The 24,376-nt window shown below is 44.1% G+C and overlaps 2 protein-coding genes across 13 annotated transcripts in view; one reads left to right on the forward strand and one right to left on the reverse strand.

Moving 5' to 3' along the window:
* Positions 1 to 24,376, forward strand: part of LOC309611006 (uncharacterized protein) — a gene marked incomplete at its 5' end in the record, with an annotated part of 253,615 nt that overhangs the window by 183,672 nt on the left and 45,567 nt on the right. The window lies entirely within an intron of this gene.
* PPP1R12B (protein phosphatase 1 regulatory subunit 12B) overlaps positions 1 to 24,376 on the reverse strand; it is a 206,038-nt gene that overhangs the window by 144,300 nt on the left and 37,362 nt on the right. For 10 of the 12 annotated variants that reach the window (XM_082397274.1, XM_082397271.1, XM_082397265.1 and 7 more), the window contains exons 2-3: positions 6,747 to 6,877; positions 1,762 to 1,880 (exon numbers count right to left, since the gene is read on the reverse strand). In XM_082397274.1, coding sequence (XP_082253400.1) covers positions 1,762 to 1,880; positions 6,747 to 6,877 — 250 coding nt within the window. Of the gene's footprint in view, positions 1 to 1,761; positions 1,881 to 6,746; positions 6,878 to 15,864; positions 15,965 to 24,376 lie in introns of those variants that run through there. The other 2 variants (XM_082397276.1, XM_082397277.1) reach the window with 2 other exon arrangements.

Consider the following 24,376-nt stretch of genomic DNA (forward strand, 5'->3'; position numbering starts at 1 on the left):
ATTTCTTCTTTGACCCACTGGTTGTTCAGTAGCATGTTGTTTAATCTCCACAGTCTGTGAATTTTCTAGTTTTCCTCCTGCTATTGATTTCTACTTTCATACCACTGTGGTCAGAAAATATACTTGGTATGATTTCAGTCTTCTTAAATTTGCCAAGATGTGTATTGTGGCCTGTCATATGACCTATCCTGGAGAATGTTCTGTGTGCACTTGGCAAGGATGTTTGTTCTGCTGTTGGATGGAATGTTCTGTATGTCTACTCGGTCCATTTGGTCTAAAGGATAGTTTAAGTCCAGCGTTTCTTTGTTGATTTTCTGCCTGGATGATCTATCCATTGTTGAAAGCAGGATACTATCATTGTATTATTGTCTATTTCCCCCTTCAGCTCTGTCAGTATTTGCTTAATATATTTAGGTGTTCCGACGCTGGGTGCACGTGTATTGTATTCACAATTATTATATCCTCTCGATGAACTGAAAGGGGTAACTGATCTGGAACAGACCAGAATTCCACACACAAAGAGTTAACAGTGCTGCAAAGGTAAGCATACATATGAATACCTCTTCCAACAGAGTATACTCCTTAATGGAAGAGTCAGAAATTAAAATCAAAACTACTATTAAAAATCCAGTTTATTTTTAAAAAGTCATTTGTAAATTGTAACACCAATCTGAGGAGATAAGGCTGAGTGGGACTTGATGGTAAATTAGGCATAAAGTTCTTCAATTCAATAGGACACAAAAACTATACACAGTATTCATACAAGTGTTTTCTGCCCTAGAACATCATTATTTTAAGGCAGGGGTCAGCATACTTTCTATTAAAGGCCAGATATTAAATGTTTTCAGCGTTGCAGGCCATTTGGTCTGTCACAGCTATTCAGCTCTGCTGTAGGAGTGCAAATGCAGCTTTGGATAACATGTGAGCAAACGGATATGGCCAGGACTGGCCCTGACTGTTCTAAAGCATCATGTCAGAAAAGGTCACTGGAGAGAAATCTTTTGGACTCAACTGCAGATTGTGGGTAAAGTGGTTTAACAGAAAGACTACACATCACTATAAACCATGTCCACACAGTTTTGTGGTGGTTCTAGCAAATGCCCTAAGACCTGTCCTCCCTGCTAACAAGTGTTATTTGCAACTTTTTTAACTAAAAGAACCCAAAGACCTCCAGTAGCAGAATCCTGACCTATTCTCTGAAATGGATTCTTCTGAAAATATAAAATAAGTTCTTTCAGAGTTTATTCTTCTAAGTTAGCTTCCTTACCGTGACAAACTACCAGAATAATTTTCATGATTAGTATGGTTAAAGATCATTTCAGAGGTTGTAATAAATACCTCAACCAGCACCACTTTCAGCTCTCATCAAGAGAAAAGATGCAAAGTCATAAACAGAATTTGGCCAGTACTCAAAGGGACACTGTATCTCGTCCTTTCTTTAGACTTCACAGTGTGAAGCAAAGTCCACACCGTGTACACAGAGTAAGACACGCTCATGCCCCTCCTCAGTCTAACCTGCGTCATCAAAGAACAGTCAGGTCGCCTAACTGCACAATGGGTACACAGCCCCAGAACGGCAAAAACAAGGAAGGACTGGCCCTCCTTTTGGCATCTGGCCTATGCTTGTGTGAGTGTTAAGAGGGTATGTGATGTGGGTAATGATGACTAACACTGTGTGGGTAGACCCAACCTTCCTATCACACTACAGCCCACGGCCCTGCACAGCAGAGCCTCACCTGCCCCTCTAACCCCTTAGCTTACCTTGCTTCTTCACTTGCTGCAGAAGAAGATCCTTCATGGCAGGCTCTTCTGCGAGGTCAGAGGGGACTTCTCCTTCACTGTTCACAACACCCACGCTGGCTCCATGGTTAATGAAATACCTGTGCAGACAAGATACAGAATCAAGGTTCTCTCCCCAGTCTAACATCAGCTTACACTCCTATCCCTGGGGTTCAGTGCAGTGCATGGCCTCTGTTCTGGAGTTTTTAATGTGGTCCCATATAAGGTATTCCACTGTTAATTTCTAACTCCACTAGCCTTCAATAATTAGGATCAAAAGCTTCCCTATTTCTTGGTAAGAACAATGCCTACAAGCGGGATTCCCTTCACACTCATGTTCCTAACCCCACCCTCTCATTCCCAGTGGACAGCAAGAGACTTTCTAAATATCACATGGAAGACATGCAGCCCTAAAGCTCACCCACCATCCCTGGGGTCCAAACACAGGCTCCCAAAAGGACTTACTACACCTGTAATGTTGAGAATGAGAGTTCCCAGAAGACATGTAAAGAAGTAATTCTCACAGAAACTTTCCCAATGCCACATTAAGAGTATATTAAGTAGTGTTGGGGCATGAAAACAGAAAAATAAAGGATGAATTAAAATTTTCATGAATCTGCCTAAATTACGCCTCCATAAAACTCTCCCTTCAACCAGCCATATACATGAAATCTACACTCTAAGAAGAAACTAAATTCCTGAAGAAACAAATTGTTCTATTCTAAATGATTAGATTCTATATTGAAATATAATACTTGATCCTAAAGAAGAAAGGTCTGACAATTTTAATACCTTACATAGATCCTTTTTGATTTTCAAAGTACTTTCACGTAAAATTATATAATGAGTCTTAAACAATTTTATGAAGTAGGCAAGGTGGGTACTATTAGGGGGCAAATGGCAGAGGTTATGCTCCAGTCTTTTGAATTCAAGTCTAGTTCACCTTGGCACTAAATCAAGTTACTTTTGGGCCAGTGAGAATCCCAATTATGCTGGGAGCTCTATCAACTATAAGTATTTAAAGGAGAAAGAAAAACTGTTTAAATTAAACTTCAACGAATCAACAATTCAGTAAGCATGTACTGGTCCCCTCCTGCGTTTAAAGGTACTACATTTTAGACACTGTAGAAGATCTTAAGAGGATAATCAATGCATGGCCACTGTATTCAAGGAGGCAGAGGAGAATCAACAAAGATTACATCAAGACCACGTTTTTGCTTTCTCATTGCCTAGTACCTAGTATAAATAGAGCTTCAATAAATGTTTTTAACTTACAGATTGATTCCACATATATGAACTCATCTCATTTTCGGCTTTCTCCATCTTTCCCTCACAGACTCAGACGGAAACAAACTCTTTCTCCTCCAAGGCTAACGGCTAACCTGCTCCATGTGTTTTCTTAATTGTACTGAGGCCCAGTCCTCTGTCCATCTGTTGCCCCTCATTTCCCTAATCAAGAGCGCCTCTCTTTTGGTTTCTCCCCTTCAGGACAAAGAGGACATTCAACTACACCTCCCCAACCCTGAAAAATCAAAATGCAAATAATATACACAGTAAGCACTCGAGAAATGCTTTCTGGATGGAACTGTACCCTCTACTCCAATCAAACTCAACGCCTCACTGTCCCCAGACACACCCCACTGTCGCTCAGCCTCTCCCACAGCTTGAGTAGTTTCTCCCAACCGATGAAACACCCTCCCCTTCTCCTCTCCCTGCTAGAAACTTCTCATATCTTTCAAGGTCCATTGAAAATGCCTTTGCCTGTTCTCACCAACCACACCTTCCCTCTCCTTCCTTGAACTCCGTCCTCCCCGGCACTAAGTCTGCGCTTCTGTCATGACATACACGGATCTTGATGCAACTGCCCCACCAGGCTGAAAGCTACTTCAGGACAACAGCTGTGCCTTCCTCATGGTTATCACCGTCATGAGGTCTGACACGCTGTTTTTCCTCTTGGCAATCCACAAATATTACGTGAAATAAATAAAACATCTTAGCCACCCTGCTCTGACATCTATTCCATTCTTTACTGGATCAGGCACAATGTCACTTGGGCATACAGGCCCCTGCTTTTCCCTTTTCTGACAAGTTCTTAGACCCATGATCAAGAAGACACATTTCTAGAAAGTAATCTGGTTCAGAAGAGATTCTTCTTAAGTAAGGCTACCTTCCTAAACCATTTTAAGGGTGAGGAGGAAACAGGAAAAACCTCTCTAGTTTCACACTTTTACCTGAACAAGAATCAATATCAACCTATGAGGTAAGATTTTTTAATTTATCATTATTATTTTTTAATCTTTGGCCGCACCATGCAGCATGCGGGATCTTAGTTCCCTGACCAGGGATCAAACCTGGGTCGCCTACATTGGGAACACAGAGTCTTAACCACTGGACCGCCAGGGAAGTCCCTAAAAAGTAATATTTACTTTATTCCTGAGAATCTTTATAGTTAACCTGAGGCTTCAGAAATATCCATTAGCTCCGTAAATATGCCCTTTAGAAAATAAAGCCTCTGTGGGAATTCCCTGGTGGTCCAGTGGTTAGGACTCACTGCCGAGGATACGGGTTCAATCCCTGGTCGGGGAACTAAGATCCCACAAGCCACATGCGGTGTGGCCAAGAAAGACAGAAAGAAAATAAAGCCTCTGTATTCTTTTTAACTCATCATTGACATAAGGTCTTTTTGCTACTATTCTAAGGGGGGAAGAAAGAAAATGAAACGTGTTCAAAAACTCAGAATAAATTAGCACCCCAATAAACTATAAAGCCAAACTAAATGCTGTACCCTTGGGTCAATAATCTGCTTCTAAATTAAACACTTACTGGTAATAGAAATGGAAAACATCCCGTTAACTAGCAATAAGCCTGAACTCAAAATCAGGAATAAAGAGCCCCTAAACCTCTTTTTAAAAAATATGTCATACTGAGTTCAAATATAAGACAAAAAAAGGTCATCATAGAACATGGAACAGAATGCTCTTAGATTCTTCCCTAGAAAGCCAGTTTGCCTTTTCTTTGTTTCCACTCCCTCGAAATTTAGAGTTTCTAATGATTCCGGGAATAAGAATATAGAGTTTAAGGTCTTTAAGATACAAAAAGAAAAATGACAAAATGATCAAATGCTAATCGTATCTGAAACACTGTTCAGAGGCCCTGAGGTGAGCCAACCAACATGAGTAGCATAAGCAACGGGGTTCTTTCGTTGTCCGGAAAACGCTGCTGCACAGATGAGTACGTAAGGACGGTCAGGTGGATACCGTCTAAGGGTGACGCACAGCAGAAGGTAAGGAGGGCCGTTCCCACCACCCCACCACACAAGGGGGTCTGGTCCAGCTCACCTTTCCTGGTCAGACTTTCATGTCTGACTACTAATCACCTGTATGCGGAAACAGTAACTCTCACCAATTCATTTCACTCAAGGTAATATTTATTTGGGCAAGAGACACTTAAATTGTGAACTTATTTCCTAAGGAACTATGTTCATCCATAAAGATGAGATAAAGAAACCACTGTGAAAAAGCATTTACAATCATCCTCTGTACGCAGCTTCGCAAAAGGAAGAAAAAAGAGCCTCCGTGGATTACGCCAACACGAGGGGCCCTAATTCCAAGCGTGAGCTCTGCCTGTTACCTTCCAATGGAGAAAAGTGAAATCCTTGAATGTAATGAGATTTGGTAGCTCAAAATCACAAACAAGCCAGCTGAACAGATAACCAAATATCAGTGATGAGGGACTAACATGTCCTATAAATGTTTCTTAGATACAGTTTTCAAGTGAAAATGGAAACCTCTGAGGCAGCCACCTTCACTCCTGGGCATCGGAACGCCGGCGAGTGGGCTAGGCTGAGAATCAGAGCCCTCTCGTTAGGCCCTGGGAAGGGGCAGCCCGGCAAGAGGGCGCGACGGATTCACGGAACCAGAACGGAGACAGGAGAAAACCGCACTGCTGACTCCTGCTGGCGGTGGGGCCCGTCCAGCCGCCCGCTTTTCAGAACAAGAAGCCCAGTCAACACCAGGGCTTCGGCCTGATCTTTCTCTGGCTCTGACCCTGCCGTTGTCTGACTTCCCCCACTGGGCACCCTCCCCCGGGACACCCGGGCAAAGCAGTTTCTGTGGGAGGCCATTCCCAGGCCTCTGCAGAGCTGTTTGCTGAACAGGAGAAATGTAACGGAGCTCTAATCCTACTGAAAGGGGCCTTAAGACAAGCAACCGGATCTTCAAAGGACCATAGCATATCATGATTTTATTTAGAGAACTTACCTTAGCAATCTACACTTACTCTCATCTAGAATACACTCAGTTGCCTCATTTTAAAGATGTTTTAAGTGCCAACATCTCTTTCTATTTAAAAATAACCTCCCTGACCACTCCTTCATTCAACAGACATCAACTTAGCGCCCCTTCCAGCCCAGACACTATGTGGTTGGGATTCTTCTGCCCAGGGAGGGGCCCCGGCTGTGCTGGAGGCTGGTCTCAGTGAGGGCCGGGCAGGGGGGCACGTGCCCCTCCCACCCTTCCTTTGCTCGGATGCTTGGCTCTCACTCTTCTGCTATTACCTACGTGAATTCTGTGACCAGCAGCCAGGCATTCTCCACCTTCATTTGTATTAAGCACTGCTTTTTTTTAAAAAAAAACAATAAAACAGGTTTACAAAAAAGTCCAGAAAAATTGTCCAGGCCTGCCCACATGTGTCCAGCTATAGTCGCTCAAAAAGTCAACCCAGACAGTGCAAGAGACAGAAGCCACCTCTGCATATCCCAACAAATATGAATTACCTGAAAATAGAAGCAAACACAAAATTTCAACTAAAAGAACTATAGATTTAGCAGCTATGTAAAACATATTCAATTTCCTGCTTTTATAGTTTGTAGTAAAGAGAAGTTACTCCTATTTATGAAATTCAAATTCTTAAGAGTGGACGAGAACCAGAGGCTACCCTACAAGCACCGCACCCGTACAGGGACTCACTCTGCTATGTTGAGGTAGCCACAGGACGCTGCTGCGTGGAGGGGTGTCCAGCCCTCGTTGTCCTGCTGGTTTACACTGGCTCCGTTCTCCACCAGAAACTTCACCATGTCCAAATTTTCATCAATACAAGCCTGGAAAGAAAAGTCCATCCATTTACTCGACAAGCACTTACTGAGTGCTACACCGTGCCAGACACTGCTCTGGGCACGGACAATGCAGCAGCGCTGCTGAAATACTGATTTCCATTTCTTGCATCCTGATGCAAGTGTCCAGAGTGTGACTTCTCAGCTTTGTGATCTTATGCAAATCCCTGAATTCTTTCCATGCCTCAGTATCTCAGCTGTGAAACAGGTATAATGATATTTAATCTTATTTATAGTGCTGTTAGGGTCAAACGAGGAAAGCGACTTCTAAAGTACTATAAGTGGGTGAGCTCTTTCATCATTATAAAGAAAAGAGGGAATGTTAGGAACCACTAATTTGCCCAGGAATTTTAGAGGAAAATAGTCACATCGGATCAAATGCAACTTTCTCAGTGGGAAGTTGCAGTTTATCTTCTAGGGTTGCTAAACTATCCCCACTTTGGAGAGAAAGGGTGCAGTGATCCGTCAAACAGAAGAAAAGTATTTTCTTTTCATGTATCTTCTGAATAGCTGCAGACAATATGGCGAAGTATGTTTGCAGTTGTGGTTGGTTAGGCACCCTTAGCTGCCCAACTCACAGCAACAATTAGGAGAAGGCAGAGAAGCTTTCTGAATAAAGGCTTCAGGCCTACCAGAAGCCTAAAAGGAACAGTCACAAACAGCAATGAGGCCTGCCAAGACCCAAAGGCCATCTGGACTATCTACAGAGTAAAAGGAGGCAAAAAGCCCACACCGATAAAAGTGATCATCATCAAGGCTTAGGCGGATCCAAAACAGCTGAGACAATTCAGGACCAGAAACAAATGAGATTCCTCTTTCTAAAACTATCTGGATCAAAATGATTTTTATAACGATATTAATACATGATTTGCCTTTTCTGCTGTGTTGACATTTGCACTAACAATGCAAAGCCATGGTGGGGAGAACTCCTGGAGCCTCTGCACAAGTCAAGGGAGGCACCAGAGGGTGCGGGTGCTGACTGTACTCTTCCTGGCCACATGATCTCAAGCAAAACAAAACCCAAAAAAGGCCAGTTTCACTCAAGAATGACCTGGATGGAGCAGTAAACATTATTAATTTTATTAAACTGTAAGTGTTCTTAATATTCTGTGTGACAAAACAGCAGGCACACATAAAGCCCTTCTCCACGTGACAAAGCACAGCGCCATCTCTCAGCAAAAAGCTCCTGTGCATCTGTTTGAGTTGCGAGGTGGACGAGCAGCTTTTCCACAGATGCTGCTTTTCCTCAAAAGAGCAACCGACAGGTAAATTACAATGATTAAGACTTGAAAACGAACAAGGTGAGCCTGTCACTTCAAAGAAAAAAACCTAATATTTGTTGCCAATGATAAAATTTGACCATCCAATTAAAATAAGAATTTTGGGAAACATACCCACTACCATGAGCTTGACAGCTTCCTAATACTCAGTTTTCTGATGCAGTCAATGGGATTATCAACAAATGTGGTTTTTTGATATTATAGACTGAAGCGTATTAACATCTGGAAGATGTGCATAACTCAATGAACCCATATTTTCCACATAATCAGATGCATGGTGTGATAAAATCATACATGGGTAGAAGATTCATTCAAAATACAAGTTAGACCACTGGATTTTAATATCTCAAAGTAAGAAAAGTCCATTGACATGGTTTCAGATTCCACACTGCAACTAACATTTAAGAAACTACTATATACTTACTGGCGTTTTAGTACAGTGCCAAGAAGAATACCCATAATTGTCTGGACAGACTATTAAAATACTCCTCCCTTTTCCAAATAGACATCCATGTGAAGCCAGATGTTCTTTATATACTTTAATGAAAACAATGTATCACAAGACTGAATGCAGACACTAAGAGATTTGTAAAAATGTAAAACAATGCCACTCTTCTCATGCCACCATGTCAATGGACTTATCTTACTTTGCTTTTGTTTTTGAAAGTATATAGCTCTTTTCAATTAAAATATGTGATTTATATGAACATATAATGGGTCACTGCTATTTTAAATGAATTAATAATAATAGTATTTTCAAGATTTTTCAGTAATATATAATAATACTTATGAACGAAAGCTCTTTGGGGTCCTGAATAAGTTTTTAGAGTGTACAGGATTCCTTAGATCAAACAGTTTGAGAATTGATGTCTTCAGTGAAATATACCAAGGGATATTTTATGGTGATAATGAGCAACAGTTTAAACAGCAAAAGATTACTGTGGGAAGAATTCAAGCCAGAATTCAGAGGGTAACTACTACACTTAAGAAGCACCTATCCTACCAAGAGGACTTCAGGAAACCCCTCCAGATAAACAGCGTGTCAATCCCACTTAGAAACAAAGGATGGATGAAAAGCGGTTGATTCAATCTAGAGGATATTTAATTAGGCAACCTTGGTTACAAAAAGACATCTTTATTCATTTCCCCCAAACCGTTTGATACTCTTTTTACAATTAGTGAGATTAGCTAAACATCTCAACCTAGATTTGATTTGATGTCATGTAATATATTCCTCCAACCTGATCTTTTGAGGCCAGACGACTTTTATAGCCAGTATTCACGACAGCCTCTTTTTCAACAAGAAGCTCCAAAAATTACATTTCTTCTATGATGTTTTCTTGGGTTGATCAACTTCTACAAGCTTTCCCCATTTATACTTCTTTACCATGTAAAATATTTCATAACTATTCATAACATTATAAACTATTTCATAATTATGATTATCACTAAATCTCTCATATACTGTATGTCTGCCAGTCTATAATCCCGCAGGGCAAGATTTAACCAACCCCTTGCAGAGTACCTCACTAAAAACTATTAATACTTTAACTGCGAGGATGGAAGAGGGCACTTAAAAAAAATTATTTTTTTAATTAATTTATTTTTGGTTGTGTTGGGTCTTTGCTGCTGTGCGCGGGCTTCCTCTAGTCACGTCAAGTGGGGGCTACTCCTCGTTGCGGTGCGCGGGCTTCTCATCGCGGTGGCTTCTCTTGTTGCGGAGCACGGGCTCTAGGTGCCCGGGCTTCAGTAGTTGTGGCTCACGGGCTCTAGAGCGCAGGCTCAGTAGTCTTGGCTCACGGGCTTAGTTGCTCCACGGCATGTGGGATCTTCCCGGACCAGGGATTGAACCCGTTTCCCCTGCATTGGCAGGCGGATTCTTAACCACTGCACCACCAGGGAAGTCCGAGGGCACTTTTCAAAAAGGTGCTAAAGTCCAAGAGAAGAAAGTGTTTTAGAGGTTAAGGACACTCTCTGCCCATGTAGTCATAAACTCCTGTGTCAGGAAGGTCAAATGTGCCATCTTGACCTGTGTTAAGCAGCTGGGCCAACTGCTCCTTCCTTGGCTGCAAAATGTATTTGGCTCTGAAAGAACAGCCTGAACACTTAGCCAATGGCCACACCAACACTAGGCAGAATTTTGGAAGCCAGTGTTTTCAAGATGATTCTTCACCCTTTGCAGATGATGGCATCCAAATTCCAGAGGCTGAAATAACCCCAGCTAGTCCAGGTATCAAACAGGAGAAAACCTGTCTTTTCTTTTTCCTCCCCTCTTACTTATCTCCCTTCCTTTTCTTAATCTCCTTCACCCATCATAACTTTAGTTCTCTTCCTTTTCAGTTTCATAATTTCTGTCTATGAATCTTGAATCCTTCATACAGTATTTTATAAGAATGACACTGTGAGGATGTCCGAGGCAATGACAACAAAAAGCTGGCCTAATCTGCAATGTAATCTGACAAAGCATCAATCTCCAAAGAATCATTTCAGAGCAAATAAAGCAGGACAACAGTGAGGTGATTCCCAACCCCCTCGACAGAGTGCAGGACAGTGTATCGCGAGAAGTGTCAGTTTTGGAGCCAGGCGGACCTGGGCTCGTGCCCCAGCCCTGCCAGCGCGCGGAGTCCTGAGCAAGAATACAACCTGAGCGCCAGCGGCTCACCTGGAGCACGGGAATGCCGCCCACCCCGCAGGCCTTAGTGAGGGTGTAAGGAGATGAGGCCTTGGCAGGGCGAGGGGCACTGCTGTTTTCAAGCCATGGTTTTAACAAGCAGCAACAACTTCCCCAGGAAAAAGCTGAAGTCGTACTTACTCCTCACCTACCACTGCCCTCCAGCTCCAGCGCCCTTTGGGAGGAAGGCAGCTTGGCTGCAAATGTCTTTGAACAAGCAAGGTTTGGGAGCCTGTTTGTTAATCTGACTTCAGGAAACTCCCTCCAGGGCCCAGGATCCTGCGGGTTCCTAAGGTCAGGAGCCATAGGACTCAAACAGTACGTCCACAGTTAACTAAAGAGGATCGTCGTCGGGCAGACCGGTCAACAAATTTGTAGGACAGTCACTCTCATGACATATCTTGGAGTGACCGTTCTCTGTTCTTTGTTTTTGGTTGGTTTTTTTTTTCCCTCCAGAAGAAAGAATATGACTAAAGTCATGGGGGAGAGACAAACAGTCCCTGAAAACCTTCTCTACTAAATGAGGACTAAATTTAGACGCCCTCTGCCCAGTCCGTCTGCAGCTGTGCTGCTGACTCACAGGGACTAAGCGGGCAGGATGGGCAGACTCGCCAGCTACGAAAGCCGCGTCCGGGGCCGCGGCCCCCAGCAGCGCGCCTCCACACAGGGCTGCGTGAGCCTTCCCCACACGCGGCTCTTCCCTTCTCTTGAACCGGCAAAGAAGGCTAAGCAGCGTTCTCATGTTACTTCTGACATCAGTGGGGAATTCTTCTTTGCGTTTAACCCTGTTCTTTCTGCTGTGCCTTGTGTCCATTTCTTTCTGTTTTCCTCCCCTAAAGACACGCAGGCTATTACTAAAGTAACAACTTGTTCTAAGCTCCTTGAGAAAAGGAGATATTATTTAATTATTAGTCCAGAAAGCTATCAGAAAAATTGCCAGGTAATAATTTAAAGCTTCCTAAAATCAGCATGTCACATTTCCCTGGCAATGAGAAGCTATCTCCAAGGAAAAATCCTTGATTTTACCAGTAAAATGGGAAAGAGTACCACAGTCCCTCTACTGTACTTAGTATTGCTTTCTCTACAGCAAAGGCTGATGGTTGACCAGTGCCAGAGTTAATCTGGCAGTGCAGAGGCGGCCTTACAAAACAAAGCCTCCTCCGTTCCCAAAATAGCCTGCAACTGTCACCGCCACCAAGCGCCACTGGTCCAAGCGCTGACCTTGCTGCCGTGTCTCAGGACACCGCTCAGACTACCTGCCCGGGCCCAGAACGGCATCTCCCCAACAAAGTCCCGTCCACCCCAGCACAGGGGACATGCTGACGCTGGTCTTGGGGCAGCGGGACGCCTACTTGTTTGGATTTTTCAGCCCACGCTTGCCTTGATTTCAACAAATCATGCTGACAAAAGTGCTGGGAGATGATGATGCTTGTAATACATTCCCATTCCATACTTTTAACTATTTTGTCCGTTATACTCCCAAACCTGTATAATTCAATAATAATAATTTACATATAGTGTATATAACTCAAAATTTATCTAATTCCCAGAATTATATAATTTCAACTTTATGTTGAAAACCCTAAATGCTTGGAGATAACAGCAAAGAGCCTAATTTCGTTCACAAAAATATTTATCAGGCAAACACCCTGAATCACCTATATGAAATTCTCAAGTCATTGCTAGCAAAGCTAGAATGTAAACCCCACAAGGGCAGGAATCTTTGGCTATTTGTTCACTGATATATCCCAAATACCTAGAACAGCACTGGGCACCTAGGAGGCCACCAAAAGATGTTTGTTGAATAAAAAGAACGAATGCCCAAATGCACAGAAAGTCACATTTTCTATACATTCAGTTGATTCTCGGTTATCTGGATTCACCAAAGACCTCTCTCCAGACTAATCCCACCAAAATCATACAGCATATCCCAGTACGGGCTGGGGCCAGACTGAGGACGCTGTATGTTGCTGCCTCCCATACGTTTCGTTCTGTTCACAGATCTCCGTTCCTTTGATGCAGTGTGTTGAACAGTGGCCCCAAAAAGATACGTCCATGTCCTAATCCTTGGAACTGGAGAGTGTGACCTGACTTGGAAAAGGGGTCTTTGCAGGTGTGATGAGGTTAAGGTCTTGAGGTGAGACCCTAAATCCAATGACAAGTGTCCAACTAAGAGGTAGGCAGGCAGGCAGGCAGGCAGGCAGGGGGAGATCTGACAAAGGCAGAAGAGGAAGTGGCAGTGTGACCACGGGGACAGAGGCTGGAGTGATGCGGCCACACGGAACGCCAACCGTCACCAGGGGCTGGGAGAGGCAAAGAACAGGTTTCTGCCCTGGAGCCTCCAGAGGCAGTGTGGTCCCATCAACACCTTGATTTCAGACTTCTGGCCTCCGGAGCTGTGAGACAACAGATTTCTGTTGTTTTAAGCCACGAAGTTCCTGGTGATCTGTTACAGAAGCCGCAGGAAACTAATACAACTGGCGCGGAATAGGAAGTCAGAACCTAGAGAGCCTGCCACGTCCTCACCCCTTGGTACTAACAAAAGTCACAGCAGCGGGTCACCCTTCTTTGCCAGATGAAAACTGGTCAAAAACTTAATTATATCACTTCTTAAGATACAGCTGCATTTAACAGAAGGTTTTAGAAGGTATTTCAATCAATTTTCAGCCCAAAGAGCAATTGCCCTGGAAGAGCGGACCAAGTGCTTGCGTGAGGCACGCTGCTGCAGGTGCTCTGGCCGAGGACTGGAGCTGAAGCTCGGGGGGCAGCAGGTGAGCGGACGCACTCGTTCGTGGTGAGTCCGCTGTGGACCCAGCGTGTCTGAGCTCAAAGCCCCCTTGCTCCAGCAGGGCAGCCGCGCCGTGTGACAAGAATTCAGACGAACAGATTCAAGGTGATAAAGAAGTCAGTACATTTGGAAATCTCAACCATCAGCAGATCAGCACGAGAAGGCTTTACCTTACTGTAGTTCATACCGCCTGACCCAGTGCTTGAGTCAAACCTTCCATTCCGACCGTGATACAGTGTAACCACTACTGAAGTGAGAACCATTAACAGCAGTCTGCTCCAACAGACAGGTGACCCAGCCACTGTCAGCTCTGTGTGAAAGACTCACAGCCCCACTGGCACAGACAGTTTGGCTCCCAGATGGTGAGAACTATATTTGATTATGTACTCAGTGGTCAGGCAGGCTCTGGACACAGATCTGAGGCCTTTCAGGAGAGAGAGCCAACATAGACAGCAGAAGGAAAGAATTTTCCATGGAGTGTCACACTAAGATTCTTGTTCTCGATAAACTGGCATATTATCCCCAGACTGTAAGTGTTCATAATTTGGGACCAGAGAACACCTTCCTTCAGTTAAGAACAAGTATTATACTGTCTAAGGGTTGACAGTATTTAGATTTCAAAAATATGTTCATTCTGGGTTCTAATACGACATCCTCAAAGTGCCACAAGCCCTAACCCTTCAAATAATGTTTCCCTCAACCTTCCCCGTGCATTTAAATAAAGAAAAGCCCATTAAGTTGTCTTACAGGTATCACCTTGGCAACTTCTGTACTATAAAGGCTACATACAGCTGACCTAACTTTTGTCATCAAGGCAGGTTTTTGAAAAGTCAAGAAGAAGAAAGAAGATGAAGAAAGGGCCCAGAAAATGAAAGCTGCATCTTCTCAAAGCCCATGATTATTCTCAAACAGAAGTTTTATAGTTCCAGTCTCCAAACCTCTACCTGTCACTCACTGATAATCCTAATATTGAGGAACCATAAATGAGGCCTAATAATTGTGGTAAATCCCAAGAATGAGTTTCTCTCAGATCAAAAGAGTGTATATGGCTAAATCAGCCTGACACATGTATAGCAATAAGAAAGCCCTTAGAGAGATTATCTTCTTACAGATTGTGCACATAAGGGCTGAGGCATACCAAGTCATGAAATGATTCACCTTAACAGACTAGATCAAAAGAGGTTCCTTGGGAAAAGTAGACTATAACAAAGCTGTAGAAGGAAGGAAGGAATGTGGCAGCTGGAGCAGGCAGCATTATGACTTCGCATTCTACAGATGCAGAAACTAGCCCAGAAAAGTTAAATGAATTATTTAAGGTCACATACTCAGTTGTGGAACCACCTAAGTTTTCTACCTACCAATTTAGAGGCACCCAAAACAGCATTCATGGGCCACGCTCAAGATACCACTTGGCCCATGGAACTTTTTTTTTTTTCTGGCTGCGCTGTGTGGCATGCGGGATCTTAGCTCCCCAACCAGGGATCGAACCTGTGCCCCCTGCATTGGGTGTGGGGAGTCTTAACCACTGGACTGACAAGGAAGCCCCTTTTGTGTGTGTGTGTGTGTGTGTGTGTGTGTGTGTGTGTGTGACGGAACATTTTTAATACCTGACACTATCTTCCTAAAAATGACGTTGCTTTAGCATATACAGGGTAAACTGACATTAGTCTAGCTCTGCAATAATTTCATATGAGGAATGTGGCCAACTGGTTGATGTGAGTTGGTCACTCCTGACTAGACTAAATGCAAAACACAAAGATCCCATTTAAAGTGCCTGGGTTACCACTGTTTATTAGCATGAGTCTAGATTAGAAACCTCCCTCATAGCTTGGCTACCTGTCCTAACCGCAGCCCAAGGTCCACCCTGCTGCCAGTTGGCATGTAAACTGCTGTCCCATGGAGAGGGATTTTTCTATTTAACTCCAGATCACTCTGTGCCCATAAACAAGTGTTTCACAAGCCGCAAGAGTATGGTCTGAAAGCAAGGGCACGGGCAATGTTCCACGCTGTCAAGTAAGCCTCAAAAAAGGAAGGCAGGCAATTCTGGGACCTGAGCTGGGTAAGGAGTAAAAGCCACAAAGAAATTACAGGAAGGTCAGACTCTCAAAGTATAAATCAGTACAGCAAATTTTATTCCTAAAAGAAGACATTAAACAAGAAGTTATTATTTTCCCAGCATTTTCATCCAGAGTTTTGCATAGGCAAAGCTACTAATATATTAGTCCGTATCACTTACTGTCATGTCTTCCCACGGGCAGAGTCCTACACGGCAGAGGCAGCAGGGAACGCGATCACGCAGCCCTACCGGGTACGGTGCGGTAGTCTGCAGTGCGCACTATGGAAGTAAGACCGCCTGGTCAAACACCGGGACGACCAATCAGTAGTAGCTCTGTGTTCTTGAAACAAGTGATCTCTGCATGCTTCCGTTCCCTCATCTGCAAAATTATCGTACCAATCACAGTACCTACGTCATGGGTCACAGATGAGCTAAGGTACACAAAAGCACTTAGCGCCCAGTATATAGTTTGATGCTATGGAAGTGTTAGCTGCTACTGTGACTATTATCAGTATATTATTATTTTTGTTTAGTCTCTAAGAGCACAAGAAAGGGCAAAAATTATATACTTCATTTAAAATAAACACAAATATAGTATAAACTCTACGTAAGTTCCAATAGGTGCCAACAGACCACAGAAGTCGGGTTCTGTTAGTAAGAAAGAGAAGGAAGTAAATGAGAGGCGGGACTAGAAGAGAGGGAGACAGGGAGACAGGGAGACAGCGAGCCAGGACTGGAAGAACAGCTCACAAGGGGGCTCCGGGGCTGTAGCCCGGGCTTTACAAACACAGCAGAGTCACTGCTGTAGAGGCCCATCACGTCTACTGCTAGCACAGGCAGAAAATCTGAGAAGACAGATTTAAGTTGCAGACCTGACACTGACACATCACCAAAGAACAGGTTAAGACTTCATCTTAGTGATGTGTCCCTTGAGTGTGAAGCACTTCTCATTTATTCATGTAACAAACATTTACTGAGGCCTATACTAGGCCAGACATAGTCCTTAGGAAGAGAGGCAGGAATCAAAAATGAGTAAGACTTTACCACTCAGTGGTAGAAAAAGTCATTTAAATGATACATGCAAGAGGAATCATACTTGAACACAAGATAAGAGACGTACAGTGTTAGAGCTCAGAGTAAGACGTCACTAACTTTGTCTGGGGGTGACAGGGAGCACCTCCCAAAATGGATATTATTCACCCGCGTCATAAAGGAGGCATCGCCAGCTGAAAATGCAGGGATAAAGAGAATCAGAAGAAAGGGAACAGACATACAAAGGTCCAGAGGAGAGGAAAAAAAACAGTTTTTTGGAATGGTGAGAAGTTTGGCATGTCTGTACTCAGTGGGAGGGGGGCGGCGCGGGGCATACATGAAAATCTGAACAGCGTTTCCATCTGCCAGACTGAAGAGTTTGAACTTGACCCTGCAGGCGAATGGGACATGGAAGGAAGAGAGGCTGGTAGGGTAGATTGGCAGCAATGAAGGCCCCGTATCCCCCTATAATTATAGACTTTAACCTTATCCTGAAGGCAGCAGGGAGGGCCTGAGGTTTTGAAGCCAGGGGGTGAGACCATCAAAACCGTCCGAGAGTGAGAACTGCAGTGGGAACATGAGGCCTGACCTGCCGGCAGGAGAAACTCCCGACGGAGACGCCTCTTGGGAACCACAACGGAGGCCAGAGAGGATGAGGTCCTGCGGGAACGTCCTGTCGGTGGAGACAGAGGAGGGATGGGTTTGAGGAGCGCTCCCGAGGCGGAAGGCACAGGGTGGCTGGTCAGAGCGCCGAAGGTGAAAAGGGGTACACAGGCTTTTAGGAGCTTAGGACCCTGCGTGGACTGTGGCACCACTGAGCCAAAACAGGGATTCTAAGCAAGTCTTAGAAGTCTTTCTGTGCCTGGTTCCCAGGCAGCGCTGATTTCTCTCAAGGCCTCAGTGACTTCCATGTGCAGCGGGTACTGCCTGCTGCCCTTCCCCTCTGACACCGCCCCCACGTGAGCCCAGGAAAACCAAGGCCAAGCAGCCTGACCTCGCAGCTTCCCCGGCCCCGCAGCTAAGGCCCGGCTGGGTCAGCGTCAGGAGTGCTGCGGCCCGGCCCTGGCAAAGCATTACTGAACAGCAGCCCACAGAGCTGCGGAGCTGCGGTTACGGACCAGGTCTCAGCTGCAGCTGAAATCTCCCTAAAGTCACGTGTTAGTGACAACAGCGGTGGCTCTGCAACTCAAGAGAACACCTCCAATTTTTTCTCTGAAGTTTAAATCTCTGGGATAGGAAAGGAGTTGGTAAATTAAAAGCATTTTGTTGGGCCCATGTGGCATTCTAAAAAAAGATTTTTCACATTAAAAATTCCAATTTGAGGCTTTTAAAAAACAAGAACACCTGGCCATGCTGGGGCCAGATTCCCACAAAGTGACGAGCGTTTGGAGCTGAGCAGCAGTTGCCGCCTCCGGGCAGAGCGTGAGCTCCTGACGCCCCACCATCCCCACTGGGTTCTACTCTGCCCGCTACATGCCCTAGCCACTTTCCCCAGATACTGTATCATGAAAACATTCAAACATACAGAGAAGTTCAAAGAACTTCAACTTCCCCCCGGGCTGTAGTCCACCACGAGCCCTGCGCTAGACTTGCTGTACCACACACCCACCCCTCACCGACTAAGACCTTCGTAACAACTCCCCGAAACCCTTCACCTTGCATATCATTAACTAGCGCTCAATGCGTGCGCACAGCCTCATTTTCTTTTGAAGTAGGTTCTGCAAACGGGGAAAGCACACACCTTATGTGCTTCACTCACTGGGGCTGGACAAACGTCTGCACTCGTGCTGCCCACCGCTGTGGGTGTCTGAGCTGCATCCCTGAGGCATCTGACCCCTGACACAGAGGAATGCTTTCCAACTTGCTCTGACCTCTGCACTGCCTGTGGCCAAGGAAACGCTGGCTATGAGCAGAATCATAGTTGACCTTTCTTAAGGCAGCATCTTATTTCTGCTGGGCCTTAACAGACCAAATCTGGGTATAATCAATTTTTGTTGTTGTTGTTTTGTTTATTAGAAGTATTGTATTTTTTCAAATTGAAGTACAGTAGGGAGTTCCCTGGTGCTCTAGTGGTTAGGACTTAGTGCTTTCACTGTCGTGACTCAGGTTCAATCCCTGGTTAGGGAACTGAGATTCCACAAGCTGCACAACGGGGCCTAAATAAATAAATACATAAATAAATTGAAGTATAGCTGATTTACACTGTTGTGTTAGTTCCCTGGTTTACAGCCAAGTGACTCAGTTATACATATATATATTTATATATATATTATTTTTCAAATTCTTTTCCATTATGGTTTATTACAGGATATTGAATATAGTTCCCTGTGGTATACAGTAGGACCTTGTTGTTTATCTATATTATATATATTAGTGTGTGTATGTTAATCCCAAACTCCTAAGTTATCCCTCCCCCCCTCCCCTTTGGTAACCATAAGTTTGTTTTCTATGTCTGTGAGTCTATTTCTGTTTTGTAAATAAGTTCATCTGTATCATTGTTTTAGATTCCACATATAAGTGGTATCATATATTTGTCTCTGGCTTACTTAGTAGGATCATCTTTAGGTCCATCCATGCTGCTGCAAATGGCATTATTTCATTCTTTTTTATGGCTGAGTAATATTCCCGTGTGTGTGTGTGTGTGTGTGTGTGTACACCACACCTTGTTGATGGACACTTAGGTTGTTTCCATGTCTTGGCTATTGTAAACACTGCTGCTATGAACATTGGCGTACATGTAACTTTTTGAATTAAGAGTTTTCTCCAGATATATGCCCAGGAGTGGGACTGCTGGATCATATGGCAACTCTATTTCTAGTTTTTTAAGGATAATCAATTTTGCTGATAATATAAATTCACTATTGGGGCTCCAAGAGAAGGTAATAGCAGTTAAGACTTCAGAAATCTAAATAACTTTTTTTTTCCTGAAAGCATCAATCTAAATAATTTAAGAAACATGGCCTATAGTCCAACTCTCAGACTGCTATGTGCTGGAGGTAAGGCAGTGGAGTGAATAGTACAAATCAATAAATAACACAAACATCCCTTGAGGCCACACATGGAAGAGTTAGCCTCCACCCTCTCTGACTAGCTTAGTGGTATTGCCAAGGTAACAAGGAGAGCTTCTGTTATTTACTGGTTAAGAGAAGGCATTACTAAGCCCAGGAAAAGATCAGGAATATCAAAAAGAAACCTCATGTTCCAAAGGTAGAATAATGCACAAGTGAAAACCTGAAAAAAGGATTAAAAATTTACTTAAGTCGAAGACATAGCCCTGCTATGCAATGGCGTCCCTTTATGGAAATAAAAATGAGAAATGTCCCTGTCTCCTTTGATGGCAAGTGCTTACTTATCTGTAATCAAACCCCAGACTCCTGAAGCACTTGGCGGGCAGTGCACCCAGGATTAGGCAACCCTCGCCAAGGTCGGGCAGGTCAGCCGCTGCTGCAGACGTGTTGAAGGTGAAGGGCAGCGTGAGCTCTTTCAACAGGTCTCCATCAACTCATTCGTGGACGGGCCGAGCCCAGGCGTGAGCACGGGCACATCCAGGACAGAGGTGGAGGGCACATTTCAGAACAGAAGTGGGGGCAGCACAAGGAACGACACAAGCAGAAGATCCAACACAAATGCCAGAGCCCAGCCCGATCTCTCCACAGCGAAGTTTCCTAGCTGTAAGAGAGCGAGCACCAAACTGGACCCTCCTCTGACCGCAGGGTTGATGGGAGGACATGAGAGATAACAAATACGAAAGTAGGTGTTTAAAAAGGTTAGTACATAAATCCAAGTACTGCTGTTAACACACGGTCTTTGTGTGATTTTATAAAACAAAATATACTATGAGGCTCCATTGATTTAGAGCAGGGGATGGCAAACTTTCTCTGTAAAGAGCCCGAGAGTAAGTATTTTAGGCTTTGCAGGCCACATAGTCTCCCACAAACACTCAACTCTGCCTGCAGTGTGAAAACAGCCATGGACAATACCAATGAGGGTAGCTGTGCTCCACAAAAATTTTATGGATACTGAAATTTAGATTCCATATAAATTTCACACCACAAAATATTGTTCTTCTTCTTCTTTTTTCAACCAATTAAAAATGCAAAATCCATTTTCAGCTTGTAGGATGTACAAATCCAGGAAGTGGGCTGGATCTGGCCTGTGGGCTCTAGTTTGCTGACACCCAATTTAGAGCATTGGCCAGAAAGCTTGAGTTCAAATGCCAGCTGTGAAATTTAATGGCTCTAAGGCCCTAGGTAAGTTCCTTCTCTCTGCCTGGGCTAGCTCATCTTTAAAAGATGAATAACACTAGTATTTTTCTCACAGTGTTGTTATGAGGACTACCTGACTTCATATGTGTACAGAGGTTGGAACGGGACTGGTCAATGTACCCGCTCACGCATGTTGCTACCAGCTATTATATGCCGTTACCATGACAAGTCTCCAAACGTGCCACATTTCCACACAAATCTGCACACGCATTTCCTCTGCCTGGAATGTCTTCCCTGCTTAGAGCTTCTACGTGGTCTCAGTGACCTAGTCCACACATCACCTCCTCTATGAAGCCCGCCTTGCTGTACCTCCCATCCTAGCAGACTCAGTTACCACCACCCACGTCTCCAAGCGCCTTGCATCTTATTGTACTTATCGCTGACTGTCAACTTCCCCACCAGGCTAAACTCCTTCCAAGGTCGTAAGGAAATAGTGATCAAAAGGCGTCACCAAGGCCACTGAGAGAGGGCTGCTTTCTGAGCTAGTCAGCACCACCACGCCTCGCCCAGCAGGCCTGGGGAATCTGCCCCTCTGCCCGACCTCTGCCAGGCAAGCTATGTGCTGCACCAGACACAACACCCCTCTGACGGAAGCGCCCCTGTCCCCGGGAATGCTGGGCTGCCCGTGCGCCTGGCACACCGTCTCTTAAAGAAGTCAAAACTGTTTTGGAAGAACAGGTTGGTGGGGGAGGGACTTCAAAGTAACTAAATGATGAACATTTCCTGAAAGGCAATTTAATGTCATCAAAATCAGTCAAATGTTGTCACAACTATGAAGAGAGTCCAGTGAAGACCCAGATCACCGTATACCAGGTGACACTAACATGATGTCACACGGAGTAGGAGCCTTTCATTTTCTAAGTTAACGTCACATTTCTAAAATCCCAGCTTGTTGCTGTGGAAATGACATTACAATTTGTCCTCGGTTTTTGTGTTTTTGCTTTTTCTGGTGTGTGTATGTGTGTGTCTGTGTTTGTATGTATGTGTGAATGTGGGGTGTGTGTGTGTATGTGCGTCTCTGTGTCTAGGTCTGTGTGTGTGTGTAATGTGTATGTAGGGGGTGTCTCTGTGTGTGTATGCGTGTATATGTATGTGTAGGTGTGGGTGTGGGTGTGATGTACCGACTCAGAACTGTCAGTTTCTCCAGAGGTGTCTTTCCTTCTTTTAGGCCATGAGATCATATCCTATGAAAATCTGCTGAATTTAAGGAACAGGAAACAACATATAGAAGATATTTCTGTTAGGACTATGCTGAATTCTTGTCATTGTCATTGTCATTACTATTACTGTCAATATCATTTTCTTCAGCGCCTGGAAACGGCTTCATGTATAGTGTCTGAACATTGCTCAATCTGGACACTCTGATGATTGCTAATTCTTAACAAGGTAATTCTAGACACATCATATCAACAACTTTTTTATTCCAATAATATATTACTGTAATAAAGTTGATCAATAGGATTGGGTTTTACTGTGTTTTAGAGCCAGATTAATTTCAGTGGAATAATAAGATATAAGTAAATTATAATATAATGCCATTCATTTTACCAAAATATTCAATATTTAAATATATTCCCATGGGTCTTCTCAACAGTCCTCTAAGGAAGGGAAAGGTTGGCAAATAATGTTAACAATGGTGACAGCAGCCAATATTTTTTGAGGACTATTTGAAGCTGGGCATGTGGACAAGAGATGGGAAGAGAATGGAGTGAAAAGAAGACCTAGCTCCAAGCTTTGAGACATTCCAGGGTGCACACCTTGAGTCTGGTGCCTTAGACCACTCGGCCATCCTGACACGCTGGGTGAGACATTCTAGCCTTTAAAAACCACGTAGAGGGCTTTCCTGGTGGCGCAGTGGTTGAGAATCTGCCTGCTAATGCAGGAGACACGGGTTCGAGCCCTGGTCTGGGAAGATCCCACATGCCGCGGAGCAATTGGGCCCGTGAGCCACAACTACTGAGCCTGCGCGTCTGGAACCTGTGCTCCCCAACAAGAGAGGCCGCGATGGTAAGAGGCCTGCATGCTGCGATGAAGAGTGGCCCCCGCTTGCCACGACTGGAGAAAGCCCTCGCACAGCAACGAAGACCCAACACAGCCATAAATAAATAAATGAATGAATTAATGAATGAATTAATTAATTAATTTAAAAAAAACAAAACAAAACCATGTAGAAAAGGACACGCAAGCAAGGAAGGTGCAACCAGAGAAGAAAAGAGAGAAACACTGATCACGGAAGCCACAGAATCAAACGGTTTCAAGAAGGAAGGAGAGAGTGGCTGATGCTGCTGAGCATCGAGTGAAACAAAGAACAGAAACGTCAGCATCAGGCCCACCCACAGGCCCCAGGTGCCCTCAGCACGAAGTGCTTCGACGCAGCAACGAGGCAGACGTGAGACAGGAATGGAATGAAGAGTGAGTGGAAAGGAAAGCACGGCTAAGCCTTGGAAAATACAGCTAAGAAAGGGAGGGAAGAGACAGGGTGACAACTAGAGGCTGGGGAGAGGCTGGGGGGGTGTTACTGTACAATGGAAGAGGCCAGCACGGTTAATGTCATTTGGAAGGGTCCGAATAAAAGGAAAAGGTTGAAGAAAGACTGAATAGTGTTTGGTTGTGGAGAAAGGTTCTAAAACAAAGATGGAAGAATTAGATGGAAGAAACACCTTTGCCACTGCAACAGGAGGGAAGGAACAGAGAATGCTGTAGACAAAGGCAGAGTGGTTTGGAGGTGAAAAGGTAAGGAAATTCTCATGTAATTTCTCTGTTTTCTATCTTATCTGTGAAACAGCAGTAATAACCATAACAGTAATGGAAGTGGTGGCGGGAGTAATCATAATACTGGTGTTTATCATATTAAATATTAATCTATTTAATTAATATATTTAGTCAATATATTATAAAATGTACTAGTAATTAAATATTTAATATAATGATTCGATGTTTATATAATTATATTTTATATAATGAACAGAATAGTAATTATTCTAATAAATAGTAATATAAAACAATATTAACCAGTTAACTTTTTAGTACTATGGGTTAAGCACTGTCCCATACGTTAATTCATTTAATCCTCCTAGAAAGCTTTTAAGGAGGATATTATTATTATTCTCATTTCTTAAAGGTTAAACAACTTGCCCAAGGTCACAGGCTAAAAACTAAGACGACAGCATTCAAACCCCATCAGCCTGCCCCTGAGCCTCCTCGCTGAACCAGCTCTCAGTCCAGCACCCCCACAGCCCCGCGTCAAAGCTCTTTAAAGAGCTCTATTTGGGGCAGTGCTGGAGACAAAAGCCAGGTGGGAGATGCTGTGCTGGGAGGCAGAGCAGTAGGAGGCGGCAGCAGCTGTGGAAGAGAGAGGACGAAGCGCGGTGGTGAGAAGGGCAGGAAAGCAGAGA

This window comes from Balaenoptera borealis (genome assembly GCF_965194805.1).
Source record: "Balaenoptera borealis genome assembly, chromosome: 1".
Classification (NCBI taxonomy): Eukaryota; Metazoa; Chordata; class Mammalia; order Artiodactyla; family Balaenopteridae; genus Balaenoptera; species Balaenoptera borealis.